General features: G+C 38.5%; 1 protein-coding gene across 11 annotated transcripts in view; it reads right to left on the bottom strand.

Moving 5' to 3' along the window:
• The window catches only part of trv (trivet), a 79,381-nt gene that overhangs the window by 36,955 nt on the left and 27,302 nt on the right, over positions 1-15,124 (bottom strand). For 6 of the 11 annotated variants that reach the window (XM_068299169.1, XM_068299161.1, XM_068299159.1 and 3 more), the window contains one exon: positions 10,084-10,282. In XM_068299169.1, the coding sequence (XP_068155270.1) occupies positions 10,084-10,282 (199 nt within the window). The other 5 variants (XM_068299167.1, XM_068299163.1, XM_068299164.1 and 2 more) reach the window with 4 other exon arrangements.

Raw genomic sequence — 15,124 nt, 5'->3', positions numbered from 1 at the left:
AACAACAACGACAAGAACAACAATGATAAAGCTCAAAAGGCGAACACAAGAAACCATACAATAATAAAAATGAACAATGACAGGTTAATAGCAAATAAATGAAAGCCCATAAGAAAGCGCAACAGCAACACCAACATCAGAGCCAGCAACAACCGCCACAACAGAATACGAAAATGGTAAACGCAAGGACTGCATCCTGGACAACAAACTACTCCCAACCAACCCTTCCCCCCATTTGGCGCAACGAACCTCGCATTTCCCCCATTGTCTACAGACCATTGATATATGGCTTTCAATTTTAAAATCCATTGAGCAGCTGCTGCCATCATCTCTGGAGAGCAGGAAACAAGAAAAAAAAAAAAAACCAAAAAAAAAAAAAAGATGCCAAGCAAAGACGTAGAGAACAATGTTGGCATATTTAAGGAAAGGCATAACTACACACACACAAACACATAAGGACCGACCTTAGAGGAAGATTCGTGATGCTGAGCAGGCAAAGATAATGGCTGCAAACGTACTTAACGGCTACCATAATGACGATAATGGGTAACGAGTTGGCATAGTCGGGATGCTTCAATGAACAGGTTGACAAAACGCATTCGCCATGCAATGCCAATAACCATCATCACCAGCATTATGGCCATGATGAGAGCCAGACTGTGGCAGCAGTCTCTTTTGCTAGTGCTATCGGCAATAGATATATTACAACTGTAGTCAGGAGCGGACTTTGCGAACGTAGTTAGATATTTCTTTTCCTAAAATAATAAGCCTTACTACATACATTACTCCTACCTATTTGCTTATCTTATCAAAACTTTCTTTACTTAAATAGTATTTCTATAGTATGGTATTATGGTTATCTTTTGCATAACTTGGCGCTATTCTAAAAAAATGTTTCTTAATTAACAATCACAAGAATTGGGAATAAATTGGAATAAAGTTAGAGATAATTAAATGCATTTCATTTCCATTAAATAGTTATGAAATTTTTTGGTTCAAATTATACATTTTGTGTATAATACTGCTTCAGTTTTAATTGTTCCAACATTGCCAAATGTTTTGCAGGTGCCAAAAAATTGCAATATTCATTTGCATTTCAATTTTAATTTTCTAACTCCTTTTTTTCATAATCACATTCAGATCATTGAAAAATTCATTTAAATTTCACAATTTATTGTTACAATTGCTGTTCTATACAAACATTTAAAATGCTTATTTATTCAATCAAACACGAAACGATAACAGGGCTAAAAACAAAAAAAATACATAAACCGAAACACAATTTGCACACGCAAAAAATAGAGCAACTTTTAGCCAAATGCAACTATGAATATGCAAATCGTTTGGACGGGTGGAGGGTATGGAAGTATATTTCAGGGAGTTTTCGATAAATAGCCATAATGTGTTGACTATTTATTTGATAGATTTAAATGTACATATAGCATAATAAATAAAGGCATTTTAGGTGTCGCAAGCCGCCTGCAAGCGGATTAAAGTCATCTTAAATTCACGCAAAACAAAAAAATAAATTTATTAAATTTGCACAAAATTCGCCCAACTGACAAAGAGAAAAATCGATCACCTGTTTAAAGTTTACTTGCAGGCGGGAATGGTGGAGCAGCAACTTGGCAGCTGTGCCAGAATAGCCTGGCGAACGCATCAGTCAACGTCCTTACAGTTTAACAAAGGACGACATTTGCCGGCTACACAACTCGAAGAGTGAGAGAGAGAGAAATAAAGGGAAACAGAAACCAATAGGGCGAAACTTTGGCAGAGCGAGTGAGAGAGAAAGAGCGGGGCCACTTTATAAGCCAAATTCAACGCCCCTTGTGCCTTTGTCTGTTTGCTGCTTTCAGGAACTACAACGACGACTACGACGACAACTTCTTTTATTCTTTTCGCTTTCCCTTGCCACGCATTTGGCAATTTGTTTCTGCATCTAACAACGAATTCAATTGAAAATTTCAACAGACACTCGCTGCAAATTTAACAACAGCAGCAGCAGCACCAACTTTTTGCCAAAAGAAAGAGAAAACTTTTCGATTTTCAATTCTCACAGCTTTTTGGCTTTCAACTGGTCAAGTGTGGACGTGCGTTAAATGTACGTTACGTATACGCCATGCTATTCAGCTTGGAGTGCACTTCAGTGTCTCGTCATCGTCTTGGTCTTCGTCTACGTCTACGTCTTTGCCCGCCGTCTGCATCTCGGTGTGGCCGTCAACTGTTTGCCTAGTGCAATTTTCATTGTGGGCGTGGGCACAGAAACAACAGCAACTAAAACTACAACAATAACAGGCAAAGGCGGGCCCCCAATACGCCCGATATTTGCTTTAGCCTCCCACGCTTCTTACTGTCTATATGTGTGTATATACGTTTGTTTGCTTCACAAGGCATTGGCATGTGGGTGAGAGTATTCGTCTGTGTGTGGGTGTGTGTACATGTTGTGTGTGTTTGTTTGCCTTTCGTTTAGTCACAATGCCAACTATGACAAAATCAGAATCCAAATCGAATCGACTTGCTGAGCCAATGCCAATGTGGAAATTGTCAATAATTTCAAATTGATTTCTATTTGATTTAACACAACAACAAAAACAAAGACGGAAACAGAAACAGATAGAGGGTTTGAGTAGAAGAGTGGGAAAAAGAGGGGAGAGAGAAAGTAAGAGATTGATACAGGGGACAGGGGAGGGTTAGACACCTACATTTCTTTAGCTATATATAATTGTACTAGCCATATATATTTATACATATATATTGGGCGGGCGTGTAAGTGGAAAAGTAAACTTTGACAAACACGCGGGCCTCGTTTTGAGGCCAAATAACATTAGACAGCTATTAGAGGCTTGGCCGACTTTTACGATGGATCTATAAAAACCATTACTTGAACTGTGTGCGGCAAGCCAAGCCAGCTACTCGTAAAACTCGAGAAATTTGTAAGGCAAAACACAGTGTAGAGGATAATAAAAAAAACAACAACAGGCAATCGATAAGTGGCCAAAGTGTTGAAAGTTCCCCATAAACAATTTTCATGATATTTTCGTTAACTTCTCTTAAATTTATAGGGTATACATACATATGTATGCCATTTATACATATAAAGACTTACCCTGCTTGGGAGAAATGCTTAGGATCTGCTGCTGAGGTGATTGCTGCTGCGAATGGATTTGATATTGCTGCTGCTGCTGCTGAACCACAACTGCCTGCTGCTGAGCAGCACAGACTGCCGCGGCCACGGCCTGTTGCTGCTGATGGTGGGCAGCAGCTGCAGCTGCTGCTGCTGCCACTGCAGCTGCTTGCTGTGATTGCTGCTGTTGGTGCGGTGACTGAGATTGCGAATGCGAATGCTGCTGTTGTTGCTGCTGCTGCTGTTGCTGCTGATGTTGCTGCTGCTGCGTGGTAACAATTGTCATTTGCTGAGTCTGCTGCTGTTGGGACTGCTTGCCATTTGGTGCCTGCTGCTGCTGCGAAGCGGTTACCTGCTGCTGTTGTTGCTGCTGTTGTAAGTGCGTCTGATGGATAGCCAGCAGCTTCGTCTCATACGGTTTACCATGGGCGGTGGCCACAGATAGGGGCTGACTGCTGAGCGTCATCTGTGCAGTGGCTGGCATCATCAGCGTGGGCATGGCCAACATTTTTTCACAGTTTTTTTTCGGGTTGTGCACTTGTTGTGTGTTGCAGTTGCTGCGGTGTGGAATTTGCACGTTCTGCGGTTACACGCAACTTGCTTTGATGTTTAATGAAGTGCCCGCTGCTCTGCCTCGCAGTTGATGATGATACAAATTGTGTTATAATTTGGCAAAATAAATTGTCGAGCTTCCCTTTTTTTTATGTATATATTTTTGTTGGTTTCGTCTGTTTTTTTTCGGTATTTATTTTCGTTTTGTTTTGTGTGAAACCGCACTTTTGTTTGTGGAGTTTTATGTGCAAATCATTTGATGCGTTAAATAATTTCTACAATTTTGCTAATTTGAAAAAGTTGCCTTTTTGCGGTTTCTCTTTGCTTTCGTTGCAATCCTTGTTTTTTTTTATTATTTAGTTGTTCAATTTTTTATTAGTTTTTTTTTTTTTGCTTTCTTATTATGACTCTTTGTGTTTTTCGCGTTTTTGTTGTTGTTGTTGTCGGTTTTGTTATGTTTTGATTTTATTAAAAATTTAGCTTGACCTTCAGTATCACAGACCAATGAAATTTGTGTTGAAAAAGTTCATTTAATATTATAATTATTATGATTTGCTTAAATTTTTTATATATTCTCCTCCGTTGTTCACACACACAATGCAAAATAATGCAGTCACCCTTAGGTTTTTATATTAGTTCAGATTTATCTTTTTTTTGAGAATAAACATTATAGATTTTGATTAAATTTATGTAAATTTAAAGACTTCTTTTAGTTTTAGCTCAAGTGGAATGGAAAACGCATAGAACCCGTTTCAGTGAAACCCCAAAGTTTAAGGCAGACGTTAGACCTTCTTATTAAATGGGAATTCAAACATTCTTCAACTCCACAATAGAACAAACAAAAGTGTAATCAATGCAATTTGTAAATTTTCAACTCCATTAAATATTTCAAACTCATCACATTTGCATGAAAAAATGTACGCCAGTCACTTTCTCTCTGCCAACATTAATTTGAAGATATAAGTATAATTACATTTTCCCCAATCGCTTCACGTCTTACGGTTTACATTCCTCTTCTTTTTTTTTGCTCCATCTTGAGCTACAAAACAACCATTATCATATATCAAGCCTAAGCCATTCACACATCATTTGAAAAATTAAATTTAATATTTTACGATTTGTGTATATCTTCTGCTCGCTGGCTCCTGAGTTGTCATGGCGAATTCCCTTTGCATACCGAAAATCCACACACAAAAAAACAAAACAGGGCGAACTGAGTGGCAAAAAAAATGAGAAACAAACAAACAATGAAAAATAAAATGTTATGCCAGAGACGTAGCAAGTACGTGTAACGCAAATGCGTAAGTGCTACAAACAGCAGCAGTAGCAACAGCAACAACGCCAACCGTAAAAGGCGAAAAAAAAATTATAACAATAATAATAAAAGCAGCCGAATACAAGTGCCAGCCAGCCACAAAAGGAGAGTAAAAACTCATTGGGGTTTACGAGACGACACAACGAAAAACGACTGTGGATGGAAAAAAAAAGAAAAAGGAAACCCAAGCCAAGTGTTGGCAAGTGTCAGGATCAGACGCAGCTTCATTCAGCCGCCTTGTCAGTCAAACGCTTCCTGGGTTTTTTTTTATAGCGCCAAACTTATGCAGACCCCAAAGACAGGCCAGACAGACAGACACATGTTATGTAGAAGTATAAATTTATATTTTTATTTCTCTGATCCAGAAGACATTGCATGCATGTGGAGCCCCAAAAAGTGGACTACCCATTGAGTTCCCTTGCAATCTAAAGTGTGCATGATACACACAAACACACACAACACTCACTCATTCTAACACAAAGACACAATGCTGCATTGGCCCTTCTCATATAGCCAAAGCCTTCGTTGACTGTTGGCTGAAAGTATTTATTGGCTGGCTCGTTGTCGGTTTATGTGCCACATAAACCGAAGTGGCAAAATCTCTTCTTCTTGCCATTGCTGTGTTTGTTGTTGTTATTGTTCGTTGTATATAATATAACCAAAAATACACAACAGAGACAAGGCAAGGCAAAGCAATATACATGCACGCAAAATTGTTGTCATTGTCTGCACAGTGGAAAATATATAACTGAAATCGATGACAAGAACATTGACAAAAAAAATGGAATCAAATTTTATTTCATTCAATTTTTTTTTTAAATTTCCATTTCGTTAGGGTTAAAACTCTGTTCGTATTCTATATTCACATGCTCACATTGAACACAAGCTAAAACTATATAAATTGGCACACAAATGAAACCAAATTTGAAATTTGTTTTTAAAAATGTTGTTTGATGTTAGGTAAAGTTTGTTTAGATTTATATTTAATTGTTTTCTGAAGTTTGGTTTATTTAAATGTTTTTTTTTTTTTTTTTTTTTTTTGGTTTTGATAAGTTTTTATTTTGATCTTACTTTTTGTTTATTTTATTTATTAATTTATTTATGTTTTTGGTTTTTTGTTTATATTCTCTATCAAGTTGTTGGCATTTGGTTTGCTTTGCTTTGATTGGGTTTTTGCTTTTGGGTTTTTTGTTTTATTTTCTTTTTACTTTTTCTTTCTTCCTTCCTTTTGCTTTTTATTTTTTTTTTTTTTTTTTTTTTGGTTTGAGAAATTATAATAACAACTTAATAACAATGTAACGAATATCCTTTCTTTACGAGGACACAATTCAAACTGAAGGCGAAGCGCCTTCGTTCGCCTCACAAATAGTCAACACATCGTTGGCATACCGTTATTCTGCCGGCGTAGAAGTCGACTGCGCTGCCTCAGCTCCGAATCCTTTTGGGAAAAACGAGTTGGGCCTTTCCCCGACGTTGGCCAACAAGGCAACCGAACACCAAACGAATATTCCTCCTCATTACTCTCTCAGGCATGCGCTGTAAATAATTTCGAACTCCTGGTTCTTGTCCTGGCTGTTTTCGATGGAATCCTTCACGTTCGTGTATAGCAAAAGACCATAGAGGAAATTTTCCCACTATCTTTGTAATTTTTATGGCAGCATTTCTTACTCAAGTGTTATACTCGGTTATTAAGTGCATTCGTTTCGTCTATGTTAGAAGCATCAGATGGCTCTTACATACATACGTATGTACGCCGGCATCTGTCTTACTTTTATCAGCTCCAGCTGTATGTGATAAAACATGATATTGTGGTTGGCCTCATGGTGGTGGCTCAAACACCCACACATGCTTTGTATGTATTGTTTATGTCCTCAAGGGCCAATAATCCACTCTCGTTTCATATCGTTCCCTTTTGCCAAGCAACAACTTGGAGCCGTCAAGCAGCAACCACCATTCCGGCCTGGCTCATCTCGTGCCATGGTGTGGTGTAACCATTGCTGCTATTCAGCCACAACTTGCTTTGCTTGCTTTGCCTTTGGTCTTTGCCCTTACCCGCCACCACTTAGTTTCTACTTGATTTGTCGCTTAAGAAAACTAATTGTCTGCCTTTTGTTGAGCGTGAAAACAATAGAAAACATTTTAGCAACTGTTACTTTGGCCAAAAGCGTATTAGAAGCAGGCAAAGGCTAAACCGAAGAAACCGAGAAACGAAAACGAAGACACTGAATGGTTAGGGGACAAGAACAACAACAATTACGAATCGCGGTGGGTATGCAAGGGCGGTAGGGAAACTCTTTGCAACAATTTGGAAAGTGTCTAAGGAGATGGCTGGCAAGCAACTTATTCCTAAATGGCTCAGCTCTTGTCGAACAAGAGATGCGCTGTTGATAGTTGGTTTTGTTTTTGTCGATTTGGTCAGATGTTCAAGGTCATTTGAGCAAGCATCTGAAGCACTTAAAATATTCACTTTATTCATTATTTCCTTAAGAAGTTACGGTTTTCTTGAATATGAATATTGAAGATATTACTGAAAAAAGCTCTGCTACGGTTGAGGATAGAAGTTTCGTATTGAATTCAATTTAAATGAAAGCTATTTATTCATATTTTTGTTTTGAAATCTTTTCTACAAGACTTGGTAGGATTATATTAAAATCTGCAGATCATTTTCATTCAGATCAGGCTCTACAGTTATTCATAATAAGTTGCTGAACATCTAGACAACAATCGTCGTATTCGGGCCCTTCTAGTTTAAAACTATTTTAAGTTTTAACCAGGTTAACCTCTTTTAGAGAAAATATTCATCTTTTAAGTAGAAAGAATTGAATTTCCATGGATCCTTTTAAAATTTTTTTAAACTAATTACATAATTTAGAACCTTTTTGTCGACATTTGTGACCAACAGAATACCGTTAACGATAACCTTTAGGACTCTTAGTTCATGTGTAGAGTAACCCGGTTTCTAATTGATTTCGTTTTTGCATTGTAAATGCTAAAGTCCCTTCAACCTGTGTATGCATCATCATAGTCGATGACGATAGCAACATGGCGACACATTATCCGCTAGCGACTAAATATGTAAAAAATGAAACACAACAGCAACAACAAAGTCAACACAAACACATTGAAGCAACACAAGCAAAGGACTCACGTGAGCGATTAAAATCTGAAGGAAAGAATTTCTGTTTTTCTTTTTTCCTTTTTTTTTTTCATTTTGTTTTACTTTTTTCCCCCTTTCTATATACCAATACCTGGCACACTGTTCAGGGTTGTTGCCGTTGCCATTGCTGTTGCTGTTTCTGTTGCTGCCGTCGCCAGCTGAGGTGTAAATGAGTCCGCGCTGAGCGCGGAAAAGCGTTAGGGAAAGGGTTGCTTGGCAGCAACGTAGGCAGCGACGTGTAATTGGAGGCGAGTGTGTCGTGTAAAATGTAAAACTTGCGCCGTAAATAAATCAAAACTTTCTGACTGAACAAACATTCAGGTGAGCGAAAAAATGCAGCAGCGCCAACAGCAACGGCAACGCCAGCAGCCCGAAGTAGCAACAGCAGCAACATGAGCGTTGCCGTTGCGAGGGGGGAGCCCTCGAAAGGTAGAGAAGGCCTTTACATTTTACCTATTGACAAGTGTTTCATAGGGTGGAGGTTGGTGAGGGTAACTCAAGCACTGGGGCAACTCAGACCCGTACATGAAAGAGGTTTGGTGGGGTTATTTACGCTTAAAATTGGAACAGCTGCAAAGTGAAGCGCTTACAGCTGCTGCTGCTGCTGCCGCAGTTGATGTTGCTGCTGCCCATGGGCTTTGGCGACTTTCTTGGATTTCTGTTACTGGCATAATTTGCATTTATATGCTTTAATTTACTTTGTATTTTTTTACCCTGCAGATATTAATATAAATAGTTTAGCCTTCACGCAAAATATTTTCGCTCTTTTTTCCCCATTTTCAAGAGTATTTTCTTTAGAGAGATTCCCCTCGTTTTGGGTTTTTTTTTTTTAGAATAGTATCCTTGGTCATATGTAGTAGTAGTATATTTCATTCATATTGATTTATTACACAACATGTTAAACTAACTGTTGACCCCCGTGTGCAGGGCGTGGCGTAAAAGTTTTTTGTTGTGATTTATTTATTCATTATTTTGTCATATTTCTTTTGTTCTTTTCGCTGGTAAAGCGTAAAGTGAAATGTAAGTGGTTCTTGGACTGGGCCAACACAGTAAGAGAGGATAGATAATAACTATATACATATGTATGTATTTGTGTATAAAGAGCGTTTAAGTTGTGGCCAAAAGTTTTGCCCACAATCCGGATGGCTAAAGGTAGTCACACAACTTGGCCAGAAGCAGCCACAGCTATAGTCACATTTGTAGTCATAATAAAATGATAAAAATATTAATATAAATAAACAGCGAGTAAAAGAGATCTTGGAACCATTTTGCCAGCTTTGTTTGCAGCCCAGGCCAGCAAGAAAAACTTTCGTGATATCATCTTTAGCACAAACGAATACAAAAGTCTTGTAAAGGGAGAGAAAAGTTTGCCATAAGTTGACAATTTTTTGCCGTTTTGCTTGGATTCATTCTGGTATCCCACTCTCTGGTTCTAAATATATATTAGGGCTGAAAACTTTGGCTATTGCTGGGCGCCCAGCTGCCCAGCTTAGAGTCAAGCTTGTCCCATAATTGATGGTCACCGTTTAACTTAATTGTATATAGAATGTGTGTTTGTATTTGTGTGTGCAGAATCAGGTTTTGAGTTGTTGTCAGAGTGAGTAGTGGTCTGTGTCTCTGTCTCTGTCTCGGTGGCATGCTGATTGTGTCAAGATATCATTTCAATTTGCGCCGCGATAAGGCTCCGAGACATAAAAGTAAATTGAAACGCCTGACGCTGACATGGCCTTCAACTGGCCGTTCAGAGTCTGGGTACCAGTCTCGTACAATTCACTTGCAGACTCATCCCATACCATCCCATCTCATCCCATCCCGTCCCGTAGTTTCCTGTAGTTCGAGTGCGTCACGCACGTGCAGGTGGCGCAGTTTCAAAAATTTTTAATTGAATTTGCCACTGGCCAGAAGAATATGTCCAGTGTCGGTAAAAGTACTCACTATGCAATGGCGGCATGTACTCCATTTCCGAATCGCTGCTGTCTTCCATGTCCAATACACCTCTCGTGCATGCTGTTGCTCCTCCTGATCCTTCTGCTTTCGATGATGCTGCTGCCGTTGCTGTTATTGCAAAGGAGTTGGTGCGTAGTGCCATTTCCATGGCACGCAATGCGGGCAGGTTTCTGGGCAATTTGCCATTCTGCAATGAAGTTAAGTGGTGGCATATGAAAATTAAACATAAATAGATAAAACAAAACGAATTGAGAGTAAACCAAAATAACAAAAAACGACAAAAAGAAGACACGTGCCATGTGCCAGATATAGAGTTCTCTCTGCTACTGAAAGTTTGCTTCTAATTGAAGCATTTAACTTGATTATGGCGTACAATTGTCTAACACTGGTGTGAAAATCATGAGGAAGGATTACAGGCAGTAAACTTGGGAATAGAAATAAATGCGTTTCACCTGACATATGTAGGTTTGAGTTACCTTTTCTTCTTTTGGGACCTGCTCGGAAGGTCTGGGTTTTGGACAGTTCAAAAGCAAAAACGATGTGACGACAACAATAACAACTAAACAGAATACAGAGTGAAAGACACCAAGAGAGACAGGGAGAGAAAGAGAATAAGCCAAAATCCAATTTCAGCAAGTAGCACGACATAAATTTCTTTCCTCCACACATTCACACACTCACACACGCAATGGGGTTGCTGTGTATATGTTGTGTGTGTCCATGTCCTGCAAATGAATTCTGTTAATGCAGACATTACTCGAGCATATTAAAAGTCCAAATGGTCATTTCGTACAGAATTTTATAGCAACTAGCCACACAAGCCGGAGCTACTACTACCGGAGCAACCGCTGCTCTATCAGCAGACACCGGGGCTACAAATAGGCACATTTGTTCCGCCACCCCCCCGAAAAAAATGGAGAAACCCCATCACCATCATGAACCATCCCCAACCCCTTAACATCCCTATTCCCATTTCGGTTGCAGCCAATGGGCAAGGTTGTTAGCATGGGCATATACGCATATTTGTTTACCTTGCCACGACAATTGTGGTTGACAACAACAACAGTAGCAATAACGACAGCAACAACTACATACAACGACGACAGTTGCTGAAGGGAAATCGACCTTTTCAACCCCCGTATGCCACCTTTTTGCTGAACCGGACATTTAGTTTATTTGATGTTGCGAAATGAAAATTGTGACATAAAAGGGACTAAGAACATAATTAAGTAGTGTCCAAATGTGCAAATCCAAAGGAATAAAAAACAAGGCAAACCAAACCAACAACTCGGGAAAAAAAAGAACGAAAACGAATCTCCATTTGCAGATGACGATGACCAAATATCCATCCAAATGTTGCAGGACGCCGAATGACACTTAAAGGATTTGCCTGGGCTAGCTTTAAATATGCTCAGCGTTATGGGACAACATACATATTAACGCAAAAAGCAGCAACCAGGATCAAGGAGGGGTATTCACAGAGAAACGGAGAGACCGAGAGATGGAATCAGAAAAGAAAAACAAGAACAAAAAGAAAAACACACAATTCTACGGCCGACTGCAACCCACAGAGCGCACATTATTTGCTGTCCCCCGTTTGTGGCAATAATTTGCTCCAGTTCGGCTTTCTGTTTTTCGCCTTATTTTTTTTTCCTTTTGCTTTTGCGCACGTGTCGTCCACAAAGGGTCATGATTAGTTTGGTTAATAACGGATATAGTTCTATAGAGCTGAATAAAAGACATGCAAAAAAAAAAAAAAAAAAAATTTCCCCATAACAATTTCAACGCCTCGCCGAACCTTACACAAATTTGAAGTGATCTGACCCTTGGTAAATTATTCGCCACCAAATTGCGACGTCACATAGTATTTATGCTTTTTCTTTTTTATCTTCCTTAGTCTGCACTTAACTTTAAGGCAAATTAAACTAGCCAAGGCAGATATCCTTACTAAAATATCGCTATGCTATAGATAGTCACTTGACACTTTTATGCTAATAATTTTGTTTTTTTTTTTTTCAGTTAATGCAACAAAACTTTTAAAATCTCTCTTAAATCTAAAGGTGCCTTTTGGTATAACTATTGTGATATCTGCTCAATGTCCTTAACTACAGTCTTTGTATTTGTTTTAGAGACTTTTGCAAAAAATGTTAGTTGTTTGACTTTAAAATAAATCTTTAATCTTTTGTCTTTCTTCATAAAATAATCAATCGCATAAATTGAATGTTTCATATACAATTTAAGATAGTAAAAGAAATTTGTGAGTGAGTAAAAGAAATTTGATAGGATGAAATTCATAAATGACTTTTCATCCCAATTGTACATTTTGGCTCGAATTTGTTGTTCTTTTAATAAAATATACAGACATTCAGAGCCGTTTGTTTGTTTGTACGTATGTATGTATGTACTGTGCTTAGTTATATCTTGGTTGTACTTTATTTGCTCATTTTTCGAGTATTTGATTTCATTTCTTTCATTTTCTACGCTTTGCGTTTTACTCATTCTTCCTCTCTTTTTCCCTCTCTCTCTCTCTGTCTCCTGCCTTATCATTCTAGTTCTCTTTCCCGCTCCACGACTCTGTAGCACACACAGTTTTTTAATAAAACAAATTCAGCGGGCGGCCTGCGGCGAACATGGCAGGCAAAATTAAATTATTTCGCTGTTTTGTGCGATATGGCTGAGCGGACTGGGAAAAGCTGGACGCCAGCGTTTTATCATTTGCCGTTGATGTTGACAGGAATATGTGCGTCAACAGCAATCTGACGAAGAGTGAGGAGGTACGCCCGGGGAGAGCAGGGTATTTGTCGAGGGGTTGGCATTTGACAAGCCTGTCAGACCGGAAACGAAATATGCCTTCGGATTTGCGCTATTTTATAATTTAATGACCATCATACAGACTTATCGAGTTATAGCGTATACTCACTCATACAATCATTTCATATTTTCCTGTTTTGCAATATATATTTTTTCTCAAAATACAATAATAGAGACTGTATACCATTCTGTATAACTTGCTTCCATCTGCTTTGGTGTACCGTTCGTGTATCAATTACAAAACAAAAATGAGATTGATTTTTTCAGTTTGAGGTGCTCAAAAGTATGCTCCACTTTTTATTTCATATTACTCATACGACATGTGCCAGAGTTGAAACTTTTTTGCGAATAAAAAGAAAAATAATTTTAATCATAATAAAGTAAGATGAAAATTGCCCCATTTATTTAACATAACATAACAAACATTTCCAATCTTAAAGTACCACATCATTCATTTTTTAGAGCTTTTTTGCTTTTAAATGTGGTGCAGAAATAAAATTTGTAGTCTTCAATGGTAGAATACATATAGTTATTTCTTTAATAAAAAGGTAAATGAAATTGTATGCATTTCTCTCCTTTTGCCAGATTTGCTCTGTGCGTGTTGTTCTTATTGCAAGTTGTGCGGCACAACTTCCGTTTCCTGTTGCAGTTCTTTCTGCATATAATAGACATTGATTAATGATACGTCGTTCTTTCAGGTGAGGCGTAAGCAACTAAAGGCAAACCATCTAGCCAACCGACAGTGGGCATAGTATTTTATGTATGTTTATTTATGAGAAGAAGGCGCATAATTAGCAAATCACAAGACGGTCGGGGCCAATCATCAGTTTAATACCATGAAATTTTCGCAAAAGCCTTGCTTTGACAATGCAATCTGGCAATGTGGAGCAAATAGGCCGAGACTATAAACTAGATTCTTCGTCCCTATTTGCTTTAGGCAAGCAGCAGCAAGAGAGAGTAGTGTCCCACACCAAAGGCATGCCAAAGGCATCAATCGTTAAAAGTGCTGCTTGTCGAGGCGAGCGTTCTGTAAAGGGAAGTGGCTTGGCAGCCAGTCCGGAAAGACACGCAACATTGCATATTGGGACCACACGTCGCATAACCCAAGCCAAATGTTGCCAATGGATGAAGCAACGTCATTCCAACAACGACGAGGGGCTAACTGGCTGCGATATCGCTCATAATTTCCAGTTCTCATATTGCAGCCTGCAGGCACAAACTCAAAGTCAACCAACCCACAGTCAACCAACCAGCCAGCCAAACAAACCAACATGCAAACAAACAATGATTGAGCCAGCAACCGTATTGTCTCAGCTGCATTTTGCATATCCTGTGCTGAATACTGTCCTTGCTGCTGTCGCCTTTTGGTCTTTGGACGATTGCGGCCTGTTGTTTTATAGCGTCGTAAAACTTTCATATACAATTTTCTCATATCAATTTCAATGAATTTATTAGAATTCAGGTACAGGCAACTTTTGCCTGTACTTTACATTTGCATTTATCTTCTTAGTAATCAGTTGCAAGGCTCACAAAAATGCAGGCATGACATTTGTTTGGCCATTAAGCCTAAGACACATCCATGTGCGCCTGGTTATCGTTTGGGTGTGGTGAAACTAAAGTATAAATCAAGATGAACTAACTAAGGCCATCTGCAATTGGCCGAACTATTGCAATTATTTGGTTCAATCTGTGCCAATTCTTCTTTTATTAAATTCGTTTGTTTTGTTGGACATAAATTTCAGTCAATCTTTATATTTTTTGTGTTTACTAAAGCCAATATGCTTAATCGTTGACAGGAACTGCAAAAGCAGCTGCCATTTTTATTGAAGCCAAAACTAATTGCCTTATAATTGACAGTTTGACTGCTTTGGTAATTTGTTTTTGCATGTTATGCTGTCAAAAAGTTTTCCCACCATTTCAAATACCCTCTCAAAGGCTACCATTATTTATGCCAAAGATTTGGTAACTTGGTATTACTTAAACTAAAAAATAACATTTGCTGTACCCACTTAATTCGTAATAAGAGTTATTGTTAATTATGCTCTCATGATTGAACTGGGAAACATTAAGTGTATATAAAGTACGGCTAGCAAATTCTTTTAACGTGTTTTTTAATGCCCCAAGCTTCATCTTCTTATTCTGCTTCTTGTTTGTGGAACCGCCAAAAATGGGTGAATTTAATGAATGTGGGTAGTACTATGCTCATAGCCAACTCACG

The sequence above is a fragment of the Drosophila tropicalis genome, unplaced genomic scaffold (genome assembly GCF_018151085.1).
Source record: "Drosophila tropicalis isolate 14030-0801.00 unplaced genomic scaffold, ASM1815108v1 contig_878, whole genome shotgun sequence".
NCBI classification, from domain to species: Eukaryota; Metazoa; Arthropoda; class Insecta; order Diptera; family Drosophilidae; genus Drosophila; species Drosophila tropicalis.
Note: the sequence above shows the minus strand (reverse complement) of the source record. Positions and strands in the feature narration are given on the sequence as shown.